Source organism: Vulpes lagopus, chromosome 3 (genome assembly GCF_018345385.1).
Source record: "Vulpes lagopus strain Blue_001 chromosome 3, ASM1834538v1, whole genome shotgun sequence".
NCBI lineage: Eukaryota > Metazoa > Chordata > Mammalia > Carnivora > Canidae > Vulpes > Vulpes lagopus.
The window spans coordinates 129,319,891-129,343,024 of NC_054826.1; the positions used below are offsets into that span (position 1 = coordinate 129,319,891).

The 23,134-nt window shown below is 56.4% G+C and overlaps 6 protein-coding genes across 8 annotated transcripts in view; 1 reads left to right on the plus strand and 5 right to left on the minus strand.

The window, feature by feature from the left end:
* Positions 1 to 5,853: 5,853 nt before the first annotated feature.
* Positions 5,854 to 7,223, minus strand: HBQ1 (hemoglobin subunit theta 1). Its single transcript, XM_041747306.1, has 3 exons — positions 6,702 to 7,223; positions 6,196 to 6,400; positions 5,854 to 6,121 (listed from the first exon to the last, which is right to left on the minus strand). The coding sequence occupies exons 1-3, from the start codon at positions 6,794 to 6,796 to the stop codon at positions 5,993 to 5,995; spliced, it is 429 nt and encodes a 142-aa protein (XP_041603240.1). The 5' UTR covers positions 6,797 to 7,223; the 3' UTR covers positions 5,854 to 5,992.
* NPRL3 (NPR3 like, GATOR1 complex subunit) overlaps positions 6,373 to 23,134 on the plus strand; it is a 69,150-nt gene continuing 52,388 nt past the window's right edge. For both annotated transcript variants that reach the window (XM_041747295.1, XM_041747294.1), the window contains exon 1: positions 6,373 to 6,418. The gene's annotated coding sequence lies outside the window, so the exon portion shown is untranslated. The remainder of the gene's footprint in view (positions 6,419 to 23,134) is intronic.
* On the minus strand, positions 9,319 to 10,439 carry HBA1 (hemoglobin subunit alpha 1). Its single transcript, XM_041747304.1, has 3 exons — positions 10,283 to 10,439; positions 9,656 to 9,860; positions 9,319 to 9,551 (listed from the first exon to the last, which is right to left on the minus strand). Exons 1-3 carry the CDS (start codon positions 10,375 to 10,377, stop codon positions 9,423 to 9,425), a joined length of 429 nt encoding a protein of 142 aa, XP_041603238.1. The 5' UTR covers positions 10,378 to 10,439; the 3' UTR covers positions 9,319 to 9,422.
* On the minus strand, positions 13,038 to 14,169 carry LOC121486431 (hemoglobin subunit alpha). The gene is made up of 3 exons (XM_041747305.1): positions 14,013 to 14,169; positions 13,375 to 13,579; positions 13,038 to 13,270 (listed from the first exon to the last, which is right to left on the minus strand). The coding sequence occupies exons 1-3, from the start codon at positions 14,105 to 14,107 to the stop codon at positions 13,142 to 13,144; spliced, it is 429 nt and encodes a 142-aa protein (XP_041603239.1). The 5' UTR covers positions 14,108 to 14,169; the 3' UTR covers positions 13,038 to 13,141.
* On the minus strand, positions 15,912 to 16,673 carry HBM (hemoglobin subunit mu). Its single transcript, XM_041747309.1, has 3 exons — positions 16,517 to 16,673; positions 16,180 to 16,384; positions 15,912 to 16,091 (listed from the first exon to the last, which is right to left on the minus strand). Exons 1-3 carry the CDS (start codon positions 16,606 to 16,608, stop codon positions 15,963 to 15,965), a joined length of 426 nt encoding a protein of 141 aa, XP_041603243.1. The 5' UTR covers positions 16,609 to 16,673; the 3' UTR covers positions 15,912 to 15,962.
* On the minus strand, positions 16,693 to 18,233 carry LOC121486434 (hemoglobin subunit zeta-like). Of its 2 annotated transcripts, none has more exons than XM_041747308.1 (3): positions 17,762 to 18,233; positions 17,156 to 17,403; positions 16,693 to 17,072 (listed from the first exon to the last, which is right to left on the minus strand). In XM_041747308.1, exons 1-3 carry the CDS (start codon positions 17,787 to 17,789, stop codon positions 16,944 to 16,946), a joined length of 405 nt encoding a protein of 134 aa, XP_041603242.1. In that variant the 5' UTR covers positions 17,790 to 18,233; the 3' UTR covers positions 16,693 to 16,943. The 2 variants fall into 2 exon arrangements, with proteins under 2 accessions (XP_041603242.1, XP_041603241.1); XM_041747307.1 differs by having other exon boundaries at positions 17,156 to 17,360; positions 17,762 to 18,231.

Sequence of the window (23,134 nt, forward strand, 5' to 3'; positions counted from 1 at the left end):
ACCCAGGTGCCCTGCAAGAGAGGCATTATTAATCATGGAGGTGACATGCCATCCCCTAACAGAATTCTGTGGGTTAAAAGCAAGGCATAGCATCCACTAGTGTGGCCATAATTCTAGAAAGAAGAGAGAGGGGAAGAAAAAAAAATATGCTGATGAGGGTGTGGAGAACTTGGATCCCTCATACTGCTAGTGGGATTTGGAAACAGCAGATGCTGGGGAAAGCTGTCTGGCAGTTCCTCAAAAAAGTTAAACAGGAATGTCTAACCCAGCAACTGCACTCCTAGGCATATACCCAAGAGAATTGCAAGCAGGGACTTCAGTACTTGTACACACATGGGTATAACCACATTATTATAGCCAGAGGGACGCTCGGGTGGCTCAGTGGTTGATCGTCTGCCTTCAGCTCAGGGCTTGCTCCTGGGGTCCTGGGTGGAGTCCCGCATCGGGCTACCCAGAGGGAGCCTGCTTCTGCCTCTGCCTCTGCCTCTGCCTCTGCCTCTGCCTCTGTCTCTGCCTCGAATGAATGAATGAAAGAAAGAAAGAAAGAAAGAAAGAAAGAAAGAAAGAAAGAAAGAAAGAAAGAAAGAAAAGAAAAGAAAAGAAAGAAATATTAAAAAAATTAAAATAGCCAGAAGGTGGAAACAACACAAATATGCATCAATGGCTGAATGGATAAACAGAAAACAAAGTGGATGGGCAGCCCAGGTGGCTCAGTGGTTTAGTGCCGCCTGCAGCCCAGAACATGATCCTGGAGACCGGGATCAAGTCCCGCGTCGGGCTGCCTGTATGGAGCCTGCTTTCCCCTCTGTGTCTCTGCCTCTCTCTCCTGTGTCTCTCATGAATAAATAAATAAAAAATCTTAGAAAAAGAAAAAAAAAGTGGAAAACACTGTGGAGGTTCCTCAGAAAGTTAAATATACCACATGATCCAATGATTACTGTATATTTGCCCAGAGAAAGTGAAAACACTGATTTGAAGAGATCCATGCACCCCGTGTTTTTTGCAGCATTATACACAAAAGCCAAAATGTGGTCCCTTCGTATGATGGAACAGTATTCAGCCATAAAAGGACTGATCCTGATGCACAGCACGGATGAGGCTTGAAAACTATGCTAAGTGGAAAAGAAGCCAGACCCAAAAGACCGCATATCATACAATTGCATTTATAAGAAATATCTAGGATCGATCAATCCATGCAGACAGAACATCGATTAGTGATCGTTCAGAGGTTCTGGGGGAGGAATGGGAGAGACTGGAAATGGGCACAGGGCTTCCTTCTGGGGCGATGGAAAGTTTTGGAACTAGATAGTGGCGATGAATGTATGAGATGCCACTCTGAAGCAGTCTCCAGGAGGTGGGGGCTCTGGTGGGGGCTCCCTGCCGGGAACCTGATGCAGGACTCGATCCCGGATCCCAAGATCACGACCTGAGCCGAAGGCAGACGCTCAACTGCTGAGGCCTCCAGGCATCCCTGGGGTATTTTTTTATTAGTGACACTTTGAGTCTATGCATTTTGTCTTAGCCTACGTGTCTGATCTTTATCCTTTATTTGGATCAAATAAGTCACATAATATAGTTAACATTTTGGTTTTGCCGGTAGCATTTTATCTTGGGCTTTCTATTTGTCACACTCATTCTGTTTCCACTTTTGCTTCTTTTTTGAAGGGATTGTTTTAAAATAACATCCTACTGGGATCCCTGGGTGGTGCAGCGGTTTGGCGCCTGCCTTTGACCCAGGGCGCGATCCTGGAGACCCGGGATCGAATCCCACGTCGGGCTCCCAGTGCATGGAGCCTGCTTCTCCCTCTGCCTATGTCTCTGCCTCTCTCTCTCTCTCTCTCTCTCTCTCTCTCTCTGTGTGACTATAATAAATAATTAAAAAAAAAAAAAGATTTAAAAAAAAATAAAATAACATCCTACTTTTTCTTCTCGATTACTTTGGAAGTCATACACTCTATACTACGGTTGCCCATGAGGTTACAGCAAGTATGCTTAATATGTGGTGGTGGTAGGCTGAATGATCGCCCCCAGAGAGGTCCAGGTCCAAATCCCTAGAGCCTGTGAGTGTGATCTCATATGGCAAAAGGGTTTTGAAAATGATTAAGATTTTTGAGCTGGGGTTGTCCTGGTGGGCCTAATGCAATCACACAGGTCCTTACTGGAGAGAGGCAGGGGGAGATTGGCCTGCAGAAGGCAGCAAGATGCTACTAGCTTTACACATGGAGGACGAGGCCAAGAACCAAGGAATGTAATTCTAGGACCTGAAAGAGCAAGGAAATAGATTTCCCCCCAGAGCCTCCTGAGGGAGGAGCACAGTCCAGACAACATGTTGATTCCAGCATAGTGAAAACTGACTTTGCCCTCCCAAACTATTAGAGAATAAGTTTGTGTTAAATCACTAAGTTTCTGCTACGCCAGCAGTAAGAAACTAATACACCTACCAAAATCTAAAACTAATAACTTTAGATTGCCTCCCGGGTAATACAAAGACTTAAGAGCACTCCAGGGGGATCCCTGGGTGGCTCAGCGGTTTAGCACCTGCCTTTGGCCCGGGGCGCGGTCCTGGAGTCCCGGGATCGAGTCCCACGTTGGGCTCCCAGCATGGAGTCTGCTTCTCCCTCCTCCTGTGTCTCTGCCTCTCTCTCTCTCTCTCTCTCTCTCTCTCTCTCTCTCTCTCTCTGTCTATCATAAATAAATAAATAAATCTTAAAAAAAAAAAAGCACTCGACTGCCATTGAGTCATCATGACTCAGTTATTAGTTTCATGTCTATCAAGGTTTTTTTCTTTCTAACCCCATAGACACTATTTTATATGTAATCAATGTTTGCATTTACCACTTTGTTGTTCATCCCTCCTTACATCTCCTGCTTGTCCCCAGGCTCCCTTTCCTTCTGCTTGAAGTATAACCTTCACTAGAGTCAGGAGACGGTGAGGCACCAGGGTACAGAATTTCAGGAGGAGCTCCTGCTCAGGGTGGGCTGGGGCTGTCGTCTGGAGAATTATTCTAATTTATTTTATTTATTTTTTAAAGATTTTATTTGTTCACGAGAGACACACAGAGAGAAAGGCAGAGACACAGGCAGAGGGAGAAGCAGGGTCCATGTAGGGAGCCTGACACAGGACTCGATCCCGGGTCCCCAGGATCACGCCCCAGGCCGAAGGCAGCGCTAAACCGCTAAGCCACCCAGGCTGCCCAATTCTAATCTATTTTAAATTGCCTACTTCTCTCTATGACTGTGCTTTGTCTGTTGAACTTACCCATGGATTTTTATTTTTGATGACTATGGCTTTTCTTCATATGTATATAGGTTTAATGCAATTCATATGAAAATTCCAGCTTTTCATATGTGCTATGTCACTTTTTATATTTTATGATTTCCTGCAGGTATTTAAAATCTTGCCTTTAATTTTTTTTTTAACATAGTAGGCACACCTATAATTGAATCTGACATCTTCAACGCCTGACCCTCGTGGGTCTGTTGTGCTGACTCACGTGTCTGCTGGCTCTCAGACATGGTTTCTCATTCCTTGTGTGCTTGGTGAGTGTGCTGCTCTTTGCCCTCTGCGGCCTATAATGAAGTGCCTTTGTCTAGGGAGGATTTATTTGCTTTGCCAGGTGCTTGGGGCCTATGAAGGAATCCAGATAATTATTATTTTTTAATTTTAAGATTTTTATTTGGTTAGTTCAACTTTGGTTGAATTTTTATTTGGTTCTCTCAACTTCCTTTTTGGTGTTTTACTATTTTTGATATATACAACTGCTTCTGCTTGCTGTCGTTTGCCTGGTCTATGGTGAGGGCAGCTGGGGGGCATCTCTGATGAGCCTAGCACCTTCTGAAACCTGGTGGTGGCCATCCAAGATTGGCTGGTGTTGGCTTTCCCAGGCTGGCTACCCAGGCTGCTTCCTCAAGGTCACAGGTGACTGTGCCACTGGAGGCCTGGGGAAATTCCGAGTGTTCTGAGGACTCTGTAGCCATGACCAGGAGAGTGGACTTCCCAAAAAAGAAGCTTGCCCACCAGTGACTCAGGTTGGCCGTGGGGAGACTCCAGTGGTGAGGAATGGCTTCCCCAGGATGCTCCACTTGTGCAGGAGCCATTACTGGAAGAGGAACCCAGGTGGCACTGGTCATGGTCATGGGTGGCCACCAGCCAGCTGCTGGAGGAGATGGCTGCCATGCTGTCACTTGTGGGCTGGTGGAAATCTTGGCAGTAACCTCCTGAGGGCCTCGACGTGTGATCACAGGTGGCAGGGGACAGGGACACTGGGCCACAGAGCCTATTTGGAGGTGAGACCGCCAAAGGCCGCTCCACAACCAAAGCATGCCTGGGGTGCATTTTTTGGATTTAAAGGATATAGCTATTGGTGTGTGGAGACTGGCCGTATTACTCATGCTAACTTTTCAGGAATTCTGAGAGCTCCACTATTAAACTATATCAATTCACAAATAAATAGTTCATGTTAAAAAAAAGTAATACTGAAAACTCATTACTTTTAATTAAGTTACAACTTACTACTATTCATGTTTTTATTATCTGTGTTCACCTCTATTTTGTATCTGGGCAGTGGATATAGAACACACTGGCAGATACTATGCATCTTTTCCTAATTTTCCGTGAAAATTAGGACTTGAGATCAACGATGATGACAGCATGGAAATTGGAAACTGCTACAAATCAGCCCCCTTCCCCACCTTCCAGAGTGCCAGGCATCATTCACCAGCTCACAACGGGATACAACTGAACTACCTTCCCAAAAGGCTATTCCAAGTTACACCTCCACCAGAAGTGTATTAGGTTTGCCTTTTTAATACTTTTTCATGCCAAGTGTCTTGTTAAGGAGCATTTTAACACGCATGTTGTTGAGGATCACTGCAAACGCCTGTCAGCCGTCGGTACACTGTGAGGTGCCTAGCTATCCTTTGGATTATGTTTCTTTTGGGTTGACTGTCTTTCAAAAAAGGTGGGACAGGGCAGCCCGGGTGGCCCAGCGGTTTATTGCCGCCTTCAGCCTAGGGCGTGATCCTGGAGACCTGGGATAGAGTCCTGCGTCAGGCTCCCTGTGTGGAGCCTGCTTCTCCCTCTGCTCCCGCCTCCCCTCCCCCCGGGGAGAAGCAGGTTCCATGCAGGGAGCTCGATGTGGGACTCGATCCCGGCACCCTGGGTCATGCTCTGAGTTGGAGGCAGACGCTCAACCGCTGAGCCCCCAGGGCCCACTGTGCTGCTTTTGGTGTGCGCTTTTTCCCTCCTCATACTGAGGTTTGTTTCTCTTTATATAGTACAATGTGCCCACTTTTTCCAGTGTCACTCTGAGGACACAGTTTCAGAAAAGTGTCTCTAAATGTTCCTGGAAGGACCTGGAAGGCTGTGCATTGATGTTAGCTCGATGCAGGTTGGGGTGGGGTTGCTACCGTGTGTGTCACATGCACGCCCTTGAGTCTGACCTCGCATCCTGCCCGTTTCTTCACACACAGTTTTGCCACGTGTCAGGTGCCAGTTGCCCTAGTCATGGTTGTGCCCACACACTGGCGTGCGGAGGAAGGTTCCCTAACTGGGCCATTTTCTGAAGTGTCTGCAATGACTAGGATTGCTCTTGTGAGGGAAAATCTAAGAAAATCCAAGCTCCTTGGAAGTGTGGGATGTAGGTGGGGCTCCGCGGCCCCCCCTTGTCTGCGGCAGGAGCCCCCTCACCCCCGGGCCTGGATGGGGACAATCGCACCCCCGGGACCCTCCAGGGTCGGGGCCTGCGCAGGACCCCGGCCGCGCCAGCAGGGGGCGCCCCTCCCTCAGCCCCCCCCCCCCCCCCCCCCCCCCCCCCCCCCCGCCCTGGGTCAGACGACGGTGCGGCGCGACTCTGCGGCTCCGAAACCCCCCGCCCCGGCCCCGGCCCCGGCCCCGAAGAGAACAAGCGCGCGCCGGCGGCTTCCCTGCGTGGACTTTACTCCGAGTCCGAGCTCGCGGGGGGTGGGGGCTGGGGGTCCCGTACCCCCCAGTTCAGCCGCAGCGGGAGGCCAGCGCCGAGGTCACGTGGCTCAGAAACTTGTGCAGCGACGCGTGCATGGCGGGCCCGAGGTCTCCGGGGTAGTGGCGGGCGAGGGTCACCAGCAGGCAGTGGCTCAGGAGCTGAGGGCACAGGCAGCCGTCGCGCGCGCCCCCCCACGCCCCCCGCCCGGCCGCGGCGGGTCCCGCGGGCTCACCTGGAAGTGCGCGGGGTCCACGCGTAGCCTGTGGGCGTGCAGGGCGCCGAGGGCGGACAGGGCGCCGGGCAGGTCGTCCAGGTGGGCCACGGCGGCGGTCAGCGCGTCGGCCACCTTCTGGCCGTGGGCCTTGACCTGGGCGGAGCCGGGGCTCAGGTCGAAGTGCGGGAAGTAGTCCTTGGTGGCAGGGAAGGAGCAGAAGGTCCTGCGGGAGGAAGGGCAGGTGAGCCGCGGGGGAGGGGGCTGCGGGGGGAGAACGAAGGCCGCGGGGGAGGACGACAGGGGCCGCGGGGGGGGAGGGGGCTGCGGGGGGGGACGAGGGCCGCGGGGGGGGACGAGGGCTGCGGGGGGAGGACGAGGGCCGCGGGGGGGGCTGCGGGGGGAGGACGAGGGCCGCGGGGGGCGACGACAGGGGCGGGGGGGGGGCTGCGGGGAGAGGACGAGGGCCGCGGGGGGGGGGGACGAGTGCCGCGGGGGGGGACAAGGGCTGCGGGGCGGGGGGGCACCTCTCCAGGGCCTCGGTCGCGTAGATCCCGACGTTGCCGCCCAGCTTCCTCCACAGGGCGCGCACCGCCGCCCTGTCCTCGCCCGACAGCGCCATCGCGCCCCTGCTCCGCGCCCGGGTCCCCGCGACCTCCAGGGGGCGCCACGCCGCGTCTGCTGCGGAGCCAGGCGCTCAGGGGCCCGGGGGGCGGGGACCAAGCCCACTCTGTACTGTTTACTATGTGGAAACGAAGAATGTATTATCAGCCTTAGAATTAGGGGACCCTGGAGTGTAGCAGGGACTTTGACATTGAACGTCAGCTTATTCTCCCTCCCTTCCTCCAGAGGCTTTTAGAACACTCTATTTTCACATTTATTGTGTAAAATGAACATAAAGATGTCGTCTTCCCAAAGTTGTGAGAATTAAGCGGATAAGATGTCAAGCGCCTGGCTCATGGCACATGTTCTTTCAGGATAACCAGCATTTATTAAGTGCCTTGCACGTATCTCCATAGCAATGCCAATACCTATGGGGCGCTCACTCCTTGCCAGGCATCACTCTACACAAACTTGGTGGGGGGCACCTAGTGGTTTAGTCCATTAGGTGACTCACTTTTTTTTTTTTTTAAGATTTTATTTATTTATTCATGAGAGACACAGAGAGAGGCAGAGACACAGGCAGAGGGAGCCCGATGTGGGAGGGCTCCATGCAGGGAGCCCAATGTGGGACTCGATCCCAGGACCCCAGGATCATACCCCAGGCTGAAGGCAGGCACTAAACGACTGAGCCACCTGGTCTGCCCTTATTTTACTTTTTATTTATTTTTGGAATGGGAGAGAGAATCTTTTTTTTTTTTTTTTTAAAAACATTTTTTTTAATTTTTATTTATTTATGATAGTCATCAGAGAGAGAGAGAGAGAGGCAGAGACAGAGGGAGAAGCAGGCTCCATGCACCGGGAGCCTGACGTGGGATTCGATCCCGGGTCTCCAGGATCACGCCCTGGGCCAAAGGCAGGCGCTAAACCACTGCGCCACCCAGGGATCCCTGGGAGAGAGAATCTTAAGCTGGGTGTGGAGCCGGATGCTGGGCAGGATCTCACAACCTTGGGATCATGACCAGAGCTGAAATCAATTCTGAGTCTTAACCAACTGAGCCACCCACGTGCCCATCCCCCGCCATGTTGGCCATTTTGAAGTTGTAGAATCCAGTGTCTTTAACCACGTTCACATCTGTGCAGCCACCACTACCACCATCCCAAGTGGAAACTTTGTCCCCATTAACAGTCACTCTGTAACCCCTCTCCTCCAGGCCCACAAGTCAGCTGTCTCTGTGGATTTGCTTATTCTGGATATTTCATATAAGAGGAACCATACATTTTTGTGTCTGGCTTCTTTCATTTAGCACACTTTCCAGTTCCTTGACACTGTGGCCTTTGTCAGGGCTTCAGAGCTCTTAATGGCTGAATAATATTCCACTGTATGGATAGACTACATTTTCTTTATTCATTCATCCCCTGCCAGAGATCTGGGTTGTTCCCACCTGTAGCCCAGGTCCTCATTTTTCCCAACAATAAGTAAAGGCAGGCCACCTCTTACTGAGAGCTCATGCTGTGTCACCAGCTGTGCTAAAGGTATCACAGAGACCTGCCACGTCATTTTCCAAGGATGACTTTCAGGACCAGACACCTAAGGCGCTAGGGGCTTACTCTGAGAGGAGGAAGCATTTGGGAGCGCTGGCTCCCAGGACTTGGCTCTTCTCTGTTGCAGTGTGTGTTTGTGTGTGGTGGGGTGGGAGGGGGGGTGTTGGTGGACCTCAGGGGTGCTGCCGGTCTCTGGGCTATGCAGTAAATGCTGATCTAGCCTCAAAAACCAGGCCTCCAGATCCATGGTGCCCCAGGATGTCATCATGTTCAGAGCTAGTGTCCTGGAAGTGACACCAAGTGAAAGAGGTGCTGCCGGGAAAGGTCTGGCATCTACGATTGCACTGCTTACCCTGATTTCATCTAGATTGTGTGGTATTTGGGAAGTTTGATGGATGGGGGCATTTGGTGCCACTCCCGGGAGCCTGACCTCTTGTCTCTTCCCACCACCCAGAAGCATGAGAGCTCAGAGGTCCAGGCTAGAGGTGCATCAACTCTCAGACCAAGTGTGTGTCTTCAAATGTAAAGATGGAAACCAGGGCAGCCCCAGTGGCACAGCGGTTTAGCGCCGCCTGCAGCCCGGGGTGTGATCCTGGAAACCCGGGATCAAGTCCCACATCGGGCTTCCTGCATGGAGCCTGCTTCTCCCTCTGCCCGTGTCTCTGCCTCTCTCTTGCTCTCTCTGAATGAATAAATAAATAAATCTTTAGAAAAAAAGATAAAGATGGAAACCAGTTCATCATTTGAGCAAATCCCAGCTGAATCTACAAAGCTCTTAAGTGAAATGCAGGACATCAAATAAAGGGAGCAGAGGACTCCTGGGTGTGGCCAGGGGGCAGGCCTGCGATTCCCAGGTAGTGGCAGTCCCCAGGGGAGGCCAGTCACACTCCCCTCAGCTGCCCTATGCTTCCTACCCCCCCACCCCCCCCACCCCCACTCCTGCGGGGAGGAGACCACCTGCACCACTCGCAGACAAAGACAACGGAGGCCTTCAGAGGCTGCAGCCCACTCAGACTTTATTCAAACATCAGGAAGTGCAGGGTGCGGGTGCAGGAGGCCGCCCAGGGGCCCAGGGCAGGGGCTCCCGCTGCCGCGGCTGCAGCTTAACGGTACTTGGAGGTCAGCACGGTGCTCACAGCAGTGAAGAACTTGTCCAGGGAGGCGTGGACGGCAGGGGTGAATTCGGTGGGGTGGTGGCAGGCCAGGGTCACCAGCAGGCAGTGGCTCAGGAGCTGCGGAGGGAGGGGCCGTCAGGCGGGGGGCGGGCTGCACCGCCGGGAGCCCTGGGGTCTCTGTGCACCCCTCCAGGTGTGTCCTGGCCCGGCCCGCAGCTCACCTTGAAGTTGACGGGGTCCACCCGCAGCTTGTAGGCATGCAGGTCGCTGAGGGCGGACAGGGCGCCAGGCAGGTCGTCCAGGTGGGCCACGGCGGTGGTCAGCGCGTCGGCCACCTTCTTGCCATGGGCCTTGACCTGGGCGGAGCCGGGGCTCAGGTCGAAGTGCGGGAAGTAGGTCTTGGTGGTGGGGAAGGACTGGAAGGTCCTGCGGGAGGAAGGGCCGGTGAGCCGCGGGGGGCCGGGGGGCAGGGGGGAGGGGGGAGGACAAGGGCCTCAGGAGAGGGACTGGGTGGGGGTGGGGGTGGACGGGCCGGGGGAAGGACAGGGGCCGTAGGGGAAGTACAGGGGCCACAGGGGGGAGGACAGGGGCCGCGGGGGGAGGATAAGGGCCGCAGGAGGAGGGACGGGTGGGGGGAGGGACAGGGGCTGCGGGAGTGGGGACAGGGGCCCCGGGGGAAGGACAGGGGCTGTAGGGGAAGTACAGGGGCCACGGGGGGGGGGTGGGGAGGACAAGAGGCCGCGGGGGAAGGACAGGGGTCTCTGGGGGGGAGGACAGGGGCCCAGGGAGGCGGACACGGAGCGTGGGGGGCGGCCGAACCCCAGCGCCAGGGAGAGCTGGGTGCTCACCTGTCCAGCGCCTCTCCGCCGTAGTCACCGGCATGGCCACCAATCTTATCCCAAGTGGACTTGATGTTGGTCTTGTCGGCGGGAGACAGCACCATGGTGGGTTCTTTCTGAGTCTGAGGAGAACCAGAAATGTGTGGGGCGGGGAGGCCGCAGAGGCTTTATGCCCGGAGTGCGGCCCCCCCGCCCGTGGGGGCCACGCTCATTGGCTGGCGGGGGTGGGTGTGGGGGGGCTCGCTGGGGCCGGCCCACTGGAGGTTCCCTCCCGCCCACCTCTCCAGCCCCGCTAGCACCGCCAGGGCCCCGGCTGGTGGGGGTCGGTGCAGGGGGGCTCAGGGACACCGCGGAGGGTCCCCGAGCGCCCCTAGCCCCCCGCTGTGCGCTCCTGAGGATCCTAAGGGACACCTGCCCTGTTGTAGGCTTGGCGCTCGCAGCCCATCTGGGTTAACTCGAGTGGAATCGGTGAAAGACTGAGCGGTTGAGGGCGGACAAAAGGCCTGCCTGGTCTGGGGCGGAGAGAGGTGCACACAGGGGGGCCTCCCTCCCGCCAACTCCGGAATTGGCGCCTGGAACCCCTCCTGCTCCCCTCAGACAGGCTCCTCCTAACCCCTCCTCCCCACGAATTCTCATTGAGCCATCGCCCTGCAGATAAACCCCCAGCGGCCCAGGGGGCAGGGCTGGGGCAGGCAGGCTCCAGGCTCCAGGTCCTCCGTCCAGGGTGGTGGGTCTGCGAGACTCAGAGGCGGCGCTCTCCTGTTAGGGACCTTGTGTGAGCCACTGTCCCCACCGCTGTGCTCACAATGACACACCCAGTTCTACAAATCGTGCTTGACACTTGACTCACTGGGCCAGTAGTGGTTAAGTTGATAAATAAAGCGACTTTCTGGACAGGACCTCAGCTTTCAGTTGGGGACAGTCATCCGATCGCCACGCAAGGGCACAGAGAGTGGAAAGCCTTGTTAAAAGACTCAGGAAACGTGGGCAGCCCTGGTGGCTCAGTGGTTTAGTGCCGCCTGCAGCCCAGGGCATGATCCTGGAGACTCAGGATCAAGTCCCACATCAGGCTCCCTGCATGGAGCCTGCTTCTCGCTCTGCCTCTCTCTCTCTCTCTCTCTCTCTCTCTCTCTCTCTCTCTGTGTCTCTCGTGAATAAATAAATAAAAATCTTAAAAAAGTAAAATCTTTTAAAAAAGAAAAGAAAAATTAAAAAAAAGACTCAGGAAATGTGGAGGGAGTGGGTGAGGCATTGGAGGGCATCAGGGTTAGTCTGAAGGTCACGGGTGGCTTCCCTAGGGGAGTGAGGCTGGGGGATGAGTGTGCATTAGACAAAATAGGGTGGACAGGGAAGCTGACTTGAGGGTGGGGAGGGGGATAAAAGGCCTCTATGGCTGAAGAGTGGGGGTGGGGAGCTGTGGGGATGATGACCAGGTGCTGGGCAGACACTGCAGTTTGGGGGAAGGGTAGGACCCCCAGCTGGTACCGTTCCCTTACTGGTACCAAGTCCCCTGGGCTAGTTGGTGGTAGGAGGGTACTGAGGACACAACAGAACAGGGAGTGAGAAGCTGTTGACATGTCCTCTCCTGGGAAGAAGACTGAGCTCTGGGGAGGGGCTGGGTGGGCACCCTCCCTCGGGATCTCCCCGTTGTGTCCAGGAAGAAGTATCTGTCAAACTGCCTGGGACGCAGAAGAAAGAAGCTCCAGACAAGCCTCAGCAATTCTCTCCTGCTCTGCCCCTTGAGTCTGTTCTTATTTTGTACATGCTGGGCCTCCCTCCGGCTGCTTCCACTCTCCCTTCCCACCCTCCACTCTCCACTCTTTTCCTGATTCTGTTACAGCCAAAGGCCCAATCCTGGCCTCCCGAAAAGGATAGGACACTGCGGGCTTAGAGGGCTCAAAGACCTGCCCCCAGGCCTGGGACAACCCCTCTTCTGCATCTGGTTCCAGTCCTCCTGCCACTGGGTCCTTTTTACTTTTTTTATTTTTTTATTTTTATTTTTTAAAGGATTTTTTATTTATTTATTCATGAGAGAGAGAGAGAGAGAGAGAGGCAGAGAGAGAAGCAGGCTCCATGCCGGGAGCCTGATGTGGGACTCGATCACGGGACTCCAGGATCCCGCCCTGGGCCAAAGGCAGGCTTGAAACCGCTGAGCCACCCAGGGATCCCCTACTGGGTCCTTTTTAGATGAGACTTGGGGAACATATCTCAGCCAATGGCTTAGATTCCTACTATGTGAAGAACTCCCACATATATATAAGAGGGAAAAACAAAGACTTACGGGAACAGTTGACAAAGGTTATTAAGAGGAAATTAACAGAAAATTAACAGAAATACGAAATGACCATTAATGAGGCCCCTGTGTTAGCCCAGTCAGTCAGGCAGGCATCCTACTCTTGGTTTCTGCTCGGATCGTGGCCTCAGGGTCATGAGATGGAGCCCCACCACAGCTCGGAGCTCAGTGCTCAGTGGGCTTGTCCCTGTCTCTCTTCCTCCCCACCCTCTCTCTCTCTCTCTAATAAATAAATAAATAGATAAATCTTTAAAAAAAAAAAAAAAAAGGGTGGCAGTCTTAGCCTCCCCTGCTTGTCACTCCAGAGAGGAACCCTGGAAGCCTGGCACCTCCTGGGACTGGAGCAGGACTCGCTCATTCCAGGAAGCCTCAGCTTTAGTTCCAAGAGCCACTGAGGCCGGCAGAGGTCCCCTGCAGGGAGGAGACCACCTGCACCACTCGCAGACAAAGACAACGGAGGCCTTCAGAGGCTGCAGCCCACTCAGACTTTATTCAAACATCAGGAAGTGCAGGGTGCGGGTGCAGGAGGCCGCCCAGGGGCCCAGGGCAGGGGCTCCCGCTGCCGCGGCTGCAGCTTAACGGTACTTGGAGGTCAGCACGGTGCTCACAGCAGTGAAGAACTTGTCCAGGGAGGCGTGGACGGCAGGGGTGAATTCGGTGGGGTGGTGGCAGGCCAGGGTCACCAGCAGGCAGTGGCTCAGGAGCTGCGGAGGGAGGGGCCGTCAGGCGGGGGGCGGGCTGCACCGCCGGGAGCCCTGGGGTCTCTGTGCACCCCTCCAGGTGTGTCCTGGCCCGGCCCGCAGCTCACCTTGAAGTTGACGGGGTCCACCCGCAGCTTGTAGGCATGCAGGTCGCTGAGGGCGGACAGGGCGCCAGGCAGGTCGTCCAGGTGGGCCACGGCGGTGGTCAGCGCGTCGGCCACCTTCTTGCCATGGGCCTTGACCTGGGCGGAGCCGGGGCTCAGGTCGAAGTGCGGGAAGTAGGTCTTGGTGGTGGGGAAGGACTGGAAGGTCCTGCGGGAGGAAGGGCCGGTGAGCCGCGGGGGGCCGGGGGGCAGGGGGGAGGGGTGGAGGGGGGAGGACAAGGGCCTCAGGAGAGGGACTGGGCGGGGGTGGGGATGGACACGGGCTGGGGCAAGGACAGGGGCCGCAGGGGAAGTACAGGGGCCACAGGGGGGAGGACAGGGGCCGCGGGGGGAGGACAAGGGCCGCAGGAGGAGGAACGGGCGGGGGGAGGGACAGGGGCTGCGGGAGTGGGGACAGGGGCCCCGGGGGAAGGACAGGGGCTGTAGGGGAAGTACAGGGGCCACGGGGGGGGGGGGGTGGGGAGGACAAGAGGCCGCGGGGGAAGGACAGGGGTCTCGGGGGGAGGACAGGGGCCCAGGGAGGCGGACACGGAGCGTGGGGGGCGGCCGAACCCCAGCGCCAGGGAGAGCTGGGTGCTCACCTGTCCAGCGCCTCTCCGCCGTAGTCACCGGCATGGCCACCAATCTTATCCCAAGTGGACTTGATGTTGGTCTTGTCGGCGGGAGACAGCACCATGGTGGGTTCTTTCTGAGTCTGAGGAGAACCAGAAATGTGTGGGGCGGGGAGGCCTCAGAGGCTTTATGCCAGGGCCGCGGAGGGGGCACACCCGTGGGGGCCACGCTCATTGGCTGGCCGAGTGCCCCGAGGTCCCGGAGCAGGTGGGGGGGTCCCAAGGCCGCCCTCACTCTCTGTCCTGTGTCCTGCGCAGACTGAGCTCAGCTCCCCGTGGCACCCTCCCTTCTGGCTCCTGTGGTTCCCGGGAGCCCACACAAGGTCCCGAACCGCCCCCCGCCCCCCCCCCCGCCCTGCTTTTGGCTCTGAAACTAGGGTATTTGCCGACTGGGGAGGGGAGCACAATATTTTCTGATGTGAACAAGCTGCTTTCACCCCAAACATCCACCAGGATGGAGAGCTGTCGATTGTCCATGTAAAGAGCAGTGGTGAGGGAGATTATGTGGTCCTTCAAGCCCTCTTTCCCCCATGCTGGGCAGGCGCTCCTGGGCAGCGCCAGGTGACCAGTGCAGGCGTGGACTGAGGAGTGCGGTGGGTAGCTGGGCAGGGCCACAGGCAGGGCCTATCTCGTGGCATCCTTCGGATTGGGCACCAACAGCCAGGTCAGCACAGTGCTCCCAGCACTGACCAAGATTGTCAACTGGGAACCTTCATTGTTCAGTCTGGAGAACTCCCTGAATCCCACTCCCTGCCTCGCTCCCTTGTCCGAGAAGGTTCTGAGTAGTAGATGGCTAAGATTCCTGCCCTGATGCTGCGGAGAGGGGAGAGACTGACCCTGGGGACCGTGGTGGGATGGGATTGAGGGGACCAAGCCTTGGTTGGGGGAATCATGGAAATTGAAAGGAGCCCCTTGAGCTGGAGTGGGAGTTGGGTGGCCCTGGATCTGCCAGGCACTGATCCTGCTTTATCATCTTTTTTTTTTTTTTTTTAAGATTTTATTTATTCTCAGGAGACACACAGAGAGAGGCAGAGACGCAGACAGAGGGAGAAGCAGGCTCCACGCAGGGAGCCCGATGTGGGACTCAATCCTGGGTCTCCAGGATCACGTCCTGGGTGGAAGGCAGACGCTGAACCGCGGAGCCCCCCGGGCGTTCCTCTGCTTTATGATCTTATAAATTATGTCAAAAACCCAGTGAGGAGTCAGGTTTTTTTGTTTGTTTCCACACGCTCTGCATTAGGCTCACGTTGCTCCAGGACAGGTCCTGTATCAGCCAGCGGCTGTGTGAACAGGGTTAGAAACCTACTCTGTCTGCCAGAGGGTGGTGGTGGGAGTTCCTACCCCAGTGCCCTGCCCCAGGACCTTCAGAGGAACGGGCTAGCATGGCTAGGGCAAAGTTTGCTGTGGACTGAGTGTCAGGGGAATGGGGGGAAGCAAAGGCCTTGAGGAGTCCCAACCCATTTGACCTGAGCCCAGGAACTTGGCTGTTGGGGGTGGGCGGTGCTGGTATTTGTCAGCAAAAGACGTGAGAATTCAAGCTGGTAGCGCCCAGCGGGAAGGATGGAGGCAGGTTCCAGGAGGGAGTGAACACACAGGTGCTTTGTGAATGGTGTCGCTGTGTGAGAGCACCAGACCAGGGCCCCCTCATGTCAGCGCCCCGGTGCCCCCCTCATTGCCCCAAAGCCCCTCGGCAACGGTTCTGTCCAAGGCTTTGGGGATCCACACTCTGCACGGACCCGGGACTATAACCAAGGAATTGTCCCCATTTCAGAGTCCCGGGCCCCTGTCCCCGGTGCGCGAGGGTTGGGGTGGCGCTCTAAGGTGCCCGGAGGTACCCGCCCGCAGCCCACAGAGCACACAGGCGCCGGCGCCGCTTGACCCGTGTTTATTGACACGCGGGGATGTGGCGGGGGCGCGGGCTCAGCGGTACTTCTCCGTCAGCACCACCGCCACGCCCGTCAGGAACTTGTCCCACGCCGCCTGCATCTCCACGGTGAACTCGTCCTGCAGGTGGGAGGCCAGCACCACCTGGAAACACTGGATCAGCAGCTGCGGGGGCACAGGTGCGGGTGAGGGCGCTGCCTCCGCGGGCCCTGCTGCCCCCCGTCCCCTCCCCCCGAGGCCGCGGCGCGCTCACCGGGAAGTTAGAGGGGTCCACGCGCAGCACCTGGGCGTGCAGGTCGGCCAGCGGCCTCAGCGCAGCGCGCAGGTTGTCCAGGTGCTGCACGGCCACGCCCACCGCCTCCAGCATGCGCCGCCCGTGGCTCAGCAGCTGCGCCTCGTCGGCGCAGGGGCCCAGGTGCGGGAAGTAGGTCTTGGTGCTGGGGTACACGGTGAAGAGCCTGCGCGCCGGGCGCCGGTGAGGACGGCCGCCCCCCACCCCGGGCACCCCTGGCACCCCGGGTACCCCCCGGACCCCGCCCCCCAGCGCCCCCAGGCACCCCGGCCCGCGGCCCCGCCCCGCCGCAGCCCACCTGAGCAGCAGCTCCGCCCCAAAGGCCGCCTCGTGGCCGGCGATCAGGTCCCAGACCTGCGCTACCTGGGCGCGCTCCTGGGCGCTGAGCATGGCGCCTCCGGGCTGCTTTGCGCCCTCCCGCCCCGCCCGCCTCCTTATAGCGGCCCCCCCGCGCCCAGGCGCCGCCCGCGCTTATCTGCCGGGCCCAAGGTGGGGGGCGGCCCAGCGCAGGCCGCAGCGGGTGCGGAACCGCAGGCAGAGCCCGGGCGCGGGGGCGCGGGGGGCCGCACACTCGGGGAGCAAAGGTTCTCGCCCCTGCGCCCCCCTGTCCCTCCCCTGCTTCCTGGCAACACGCAGAACGCGGGAGCCGCTCGGTCCTCAGCCTTTTATTGGGGACACGCGGGAGGGACGCAGGGGAGGGCGCGCAGGGGCGCAGCCGGAGGCGCTCAGCGGTACTTCTCAGTCAGGACGCAGGACACGAGCGACAGGAACTTGTCCCACGCGACGTGGGCGTCGGCCGTGAGGTCGGCGGGGAAGTGCGAGGCCAGGGTGACCAGCAGACAGTGGGACAGCAGCTGCGCCGGAGGGAGGGCCTGGGTGAGCGCGGGCGGCGCCTGGGGACCCTGGGGACCCTGGGGACCCCCCCCCCCCCGCCCACCTTGAAGTTGACCGGGTCCACGCGCAGGATGTAGGCGTGCAGCTCGCTCAGCCTGGACAGGGCGCCCGCCACGTCGTCGAGGCTGCGCACCGCGTCGCCCAGCGCGGCCACCACCTTGGCGCCGTGCGCCCGCAGGTGCGCTGAGCCCGCGCGCAGCTCGAAGTGCGGGAAGTAGGTCTTGGTCTGCGGGAAGCTGGCGAAGAGCCTGCGGGCCACGGTGGCGCCACTGACGCGTAGGAAGCCCCGTCCTCCCCCCACGACACGTTGTAATGGATGTTTTAGAACAGAAACAGGGACGCGAACCTCCCCGTGGACCCGCACGCCCCGGTGTGGCACAAGGGCAGGCCCGCCTGGCCAACTCTCCCCGGTCCCGGGCCCCCACCCCGGGGCGCGGCACAAGCCCACCCCAGCGGCCCATGGCTCAGCAGTTCCTTCCTTCCTTCCTTCACTCACTGCATGGAGGTGGGGGAGACCTGGGTGCCAAGCCCCTTCCCCATGCACCTTCCCTTCCTGCCCACTGACCCCGTGCCCCCCACCCATTGCCCCCGGGCCTCACTAACCCGCACTGTCACCTCCTGGCCCCAGTGCAGCCCATCAGGCACTGACCTCTCCAGGGCCTCGGTGCCAATAGCATCCGCCTGCGTGGAGATCTTGCCCCACATGGACAGGATGATGGTCCTCTCGGCCTTGGTCAGAGACATGGTGGAGCTGAGTGGGAGCTGGGCGTGCTCAGGACCGGCCTGTGGGGTGCTCAGCCCCCAGCATCCCTTTATATACGCGGAGCCAGGGTGGGGGCCAGGCTGTGGCCACTGGCCTGGAGAGGGAGAGGGCCGTGGGGGTGGGGTGTCTTATCAGACCCAGGGAGGACGGCTGGTCAGGGCCTGGTGGGACGCTGGGCCGAGGGGCTCTCACTCAGGCCTCCCCACTGCTGGGCCACAGGTCAGTCCAAGTTCCTGGGAGATAGGGGCCCAGGCCCAGGTGGAGAGTCACCATGTCAGCCCAGCCCCGTGACTGGCCTCCACGCTCACTGTCCTTGTGATGGGTGACCTGGAGTGTGTCAGGCTCTCACAGAAGCACTCTCTCCTCCTCCCTCTGCTTCTGCTCTGTGGGGCCACCTTAGGAAGCACTTTACAGATGAGTGAACACAGGGTCACAGAGGGAGACTGAGACCAGCTGTCACAGAGCATGACAGTCTTCACACACAGCCTGGATGACACGAGCTTATAGTCCCAACGGCCATGTTCCCACTACAGCCTCTACTCCTTATTTCCGTCTCTTTACCCTCCTAGCTTACACCCTTTCCCTAACCCCCATAAGGTGCTTAACATGTTCCTTTAGTTACTATGTGTTCTTGCAAAGGGTCCGTTTTTAGTCATGTATTTTAAGTTAAATTATAGCTTGATTTTTAAAATTTAACGTAATGAACATTTCTTCGTAAGCACACCTTTTTTGAAAGATAGGAAGTTTTAGGGGCTCCCTGTTTAGTGGAGAGTCTGCTTCTGCCTCTCTCTCTGCTCCTCCCCCTGATTGTGCTCTCTCTCTATCAGAAAAATAAATCTTTTTTTGTTACATTTTATTTATTCATGAGAGACACAGAGAGAGGCAGAGACACAGGCAGAGGGAGAAGCAGGCTCCACCCAGGGAGCCCAGCGCGGGACTCGATCCTGGGACTCCAGGATCACGCCCTGGGCGGAAAGGAGATGCTCAGCCACTGAGTCACCCAGGTGTCCCTGCATTGTGCAGATATTTAAGGTTTTTATTTTACTTTTAAAAATATTTTGTTTATTTAAGAGAGAGAGAGAGAGAGAGTGTGTGTGTGTGTGTGTAATCACGGAGACTATGCCTGAGAGCTCACATGGGGTGACTTATTGTTCCCATTCCAAGGGGGCCTCAGCTCTGGAGGGGGCCAGTTAGCACTATGTCTTCAAAGGCTTCCTAAAAGCCACCGTCATTGCTCATAAAAACAATGCATAGGGGATCCCTGGGTGGCTCAGCGGTTCAGCACCTGCCTTAGGCCCAGGGAGTGATCCTGGAGACCTGGGATCCGAGTCCGAGTCCGGCGTCGGGTTCCCTGCATGGAGCCTGCTCTCTCTCTGTCATGAATAAGTAAATAAAAATCTTAAAAAAAAAAAAAAAAAAAAAGAAAGAAAGAAAAAAACAATGCATGGTTCTTTAGAGCCCTCGAGGGAGTCTGCAGACGGTGGGTCCATAGAAATCCCTTATATCTCACACACTAGCATTTTAGTGCTGTTCTCTTCATTTAGCTGAATTATCTCGAAAAGCATCTTTGTGTCGTGCAGTTGCGCCCGCGTGCACCCATCACAAGTGCCCCCAGGTCAGCTACAAGCAGCCCTCCGCGGCTTCTGTGGGCCCTCGCTGGCTCGGTGCTCCTGTCCCTGGGAGCAGGCCTGTGGTTTAGCAGGAGCTACTCCCACGCCCAGGTCTTCACACACATGAGGACGACATCCAGGCCCCAAGCTGTGGAGAGGGCCCACAGGACACTGCCAAGCCCCAATCTTGGAAGCTCCTCCCAGGAAGGGTCTCTTCCCTACTCAGCGTGAGCTCGGCCCGGCAGTCACTGTGGAGTAGGAATTGTTCTCGGGGTTCCAGCCCTGAGCTCCCTCCTTCCAGCCTTGAATCCCCAGAGGCTCGGGCAGAGGCAGGGGCTGCAGATGAGCCCAACCTTCAGCTCCCGGGTGCTTGGTGCTTTGGTGGGAGGAGCTGGGGAGAAGGAGGGACTAGGGCGCCCACAGTATCCCCCCTCCTACAGCTGGGGTCTTGTTTTGTCCCCTAGCCGAGCCCGGAGCCCGTCCCAGGCTCACCTCCCAGCCTTTGCCTGAGTGCTTAGCACAGCTAAGAGCACCCTTTGCTCCCCAGATTTTCCATCCTTCCTCTCTCCTCCTTGATAGGCTTGGGTCCTGACCCCCTAAACTTGTGCTGAGGTAGTTCCTCAGTCCCATGACTTTCACCTCCCTCTGTGACCGGCCTGGGCTGACACCCACATAGACACCATCCCGAGCTCACACTCTCTCCAGGGAGCGTTTCACCTCCTCACCTGTACATCTTGAATCAAGCCTGATCTGGCCCTCAAAGCCTGCTCTTCCGTCCTTCCATCCTTCTGCCTGTCCCCTGGCCATGGTGGTGGCAGCACCATCTCTTCCCAAGGCCCAGGTCAGAGACCCCAGCCCTCCCGGACCTTCCTGCTCCCGGCGGCGGCGTGGTTTCTGGTCTCTCCCGCTCCCTGTGCTCCGCAGCCTCCGTGGGGCCTCCTGCCTGGAAGACTCTTCCCCAACATTGTCACTCACTCAAGTGCCACTGTGTTTATAGGCTCACAGTGACCACCGCATTTAAAATGGCAACTCGCTACCCCTGCCTGTGCAATCTCCCACCCGCTCTATTTTTTTTCCACTCAGAAAATAAATGTTTTTGTTTGTTTTCCACTAGAATGTGAACTCAGAAAAGCAGAGAATTTTTCTTTCGGCATAGTTTCCTGGTCTATTCCAAGCATCCCAAAGAATCAGGACTTCCCAGAGCAAGCTCCCCAAAAGTTCTTGTTGAGTGAATTAGAAGTCCTCAACCCCAAGGCTGCCCTTCCGGAGCCGGAGCCGGTGGCCCTGCCTGCCCGGCTGCCCAGACGCTGGGCCCCAGGTGGGAGCACCAGTAGTGCTCGGTCACTGCCCGCCCAATGGTAGGGAAGTGGGCTGTTCCTGCCTTTGTGGGGCTGACAACATATTCAAATCTTCAGATCCACCACCACAAACAGGCACTTGTTTTTTGGAACGTGAAGGTTCCCTGGGGTCATCTGGGGTCTGGGGTCAACTGAGGCCCAGAGTGGAGAGGTTTTGCATAGTCACAGAGCCCCTGGGAGGCAGGGCCATGGCCTCCGGAGACTCACACTCAGGTCACTCCCTGGCCTCTCCCATGCTGATGCCAAAGGCCGGGCTGCTGGCTGGCAGCTCTAGGACACACCTCACACCCCACCCCCATGCTCCTGGGCAGGGGTCCTTCTGGGTCAGAGTCCTCCCTGGGAAGGGGGTCCCACCTGGGCACCTCCCCTCAGGACAGAGTCTCTCTGCAGCACTGAGAATCCCAGACCCTAATGTCGGACCAGTAGCAGGAATAATCTCCGGAACGCTCCCGAAACCCCCAGAAGCTCCATGCATCCTTCATGGATTACCTTTGAGCCCCTAGCCGACACCAGGCCGGCTCCAGCAGCTGGGGACACACAGACAGAAACACCCACTCTCTGGAGAGGAAGTGTGCAATGCAGAGTGAGTACAGTAGGTAAGCCCCAAAGTGAGAGAATAAAGCAGCCCCTGACACCGGGGGCGTGGCCACAAAGCCCGTGTTCTCCTGTGACTACTGATGCTCCAGACAGAGGTGCAAACGCTGTGTGAACGCACAGGAACCACAGGCGGGCACAGCACGCCCACATGGCTGGCAAGCAGGACTGCTGCCTTGCCCATTGCGACTCCGGCCTCCCTTGGCTCTTCCCACCCTTCTAAAGATTTTATTTATTCGTGAGAGACACGGAGAGAGGCAGAGACACAGGCAGAGGGATGAGCAGGCTCCCTGGGGGGAGCCCGATGCGGGGACTCGATCCCAGGGCCCCGGGGTCATGACCTGAGCTGAAAGCAAGCATCATTGATTGATGCCACCCAGACGTCCCTAATCTTTTTTTTTTTTTTTTAAGTAAGCTCTATGTAAAAAAAATAAAATAAATAAAAAAATAAAATAAAATAAATAAATAAATAAATAAAGTAAGTTCTATGGCCAAGCTGGGGCTTGAACTCATGAGAGTGAGTTGCATGCTCTACAGGCTGAGCCACCCAGGCACCCCAAAATTTCATTGTTTATATATTTGCATCTATTTTTACTTACCCTGAAAATAGTAGTTCCTAATGGCATAATATTTTTACTTACTTGCTTTTACCCTGCAAAATAAATAACATAGTTTGAAAATTATGATATCAAGCCCCGGGGCTAGTTGGTATGAGCTGACGCAGTTGGGTTATTCGTAACATACAGGGAGTCGAGCACAGAAGTAAATATGTTGGGATCCCCGGGTGGCGCAGCGGTTTGGCGCCTGCCTTTGGCCCAGGGCGCGATCCTGGAGATCCGGGATCGAATCCCACGTCGGGCTCCCGGTGCATGGAGCCTGCTTCTCCCTCTGCCTGTATGTCTCTGCCTCTCTCTCACTGTGTTCCTATCATAAATAAATAAAAATTAAAAAAAAAAATAAAAAGAATGATAATGAAAGAAGGCTCATGGTGGAGCACCTGGGGTAGAATTCATGTTCAAAAGAGCATAGCTCCTGTCATGTGTTATTAAAAAAAAAAAAAAAAAAAAAAAAAAAAAAAAAAAAAAAAAGAAGTAAATATGTTGAGGGCAACGAGAGCCTCACTGTTGTGGGCAGGAGACACAAATATGGAAAGGGAGAGGACAAGAATGAGCCACGTGGTTCTGCACTATAACTAGAGACCTCAGTATAAGGTTAGGGCTTCTAATGTCCTCAGACATAGAACAGATGCAGGTGTGCGTGTGGAGTTGTTCGTGACTGTGTGTGTATATGGATATAAATACGTCTCTTGGTTCTTTCCATTGAGAAAGACTGGAAGCAGTGACACCCGAGTAGCACATCAGCCCCCAGATCCTGCTTTCCAAATACCATTCTCCACTAGGAGGAAACAGAACTGTGTGGGGAAACGGCTGATTTTAGGCTGGTGCAGGGAAAGTACAAGATGGATCTGGAACTTCTCATGGCAGAAATAAGGAAAGTACTCCAAGGATGAGGAGGACACATGAGTCAGTTTGTCCAAACCTGGGACAGGTTAGGGATCAAAATAAATATGATTGGCAGTAGAGCATAACCCACTGAAGAAAATGGGAATTAGTGAGTTAATATGATATAAATTTAAAAAGATAATGGGAAGTCAGAGCTTTTCCTCACAGTAGAGCGGCTGCCAAGCATAGAGGGAA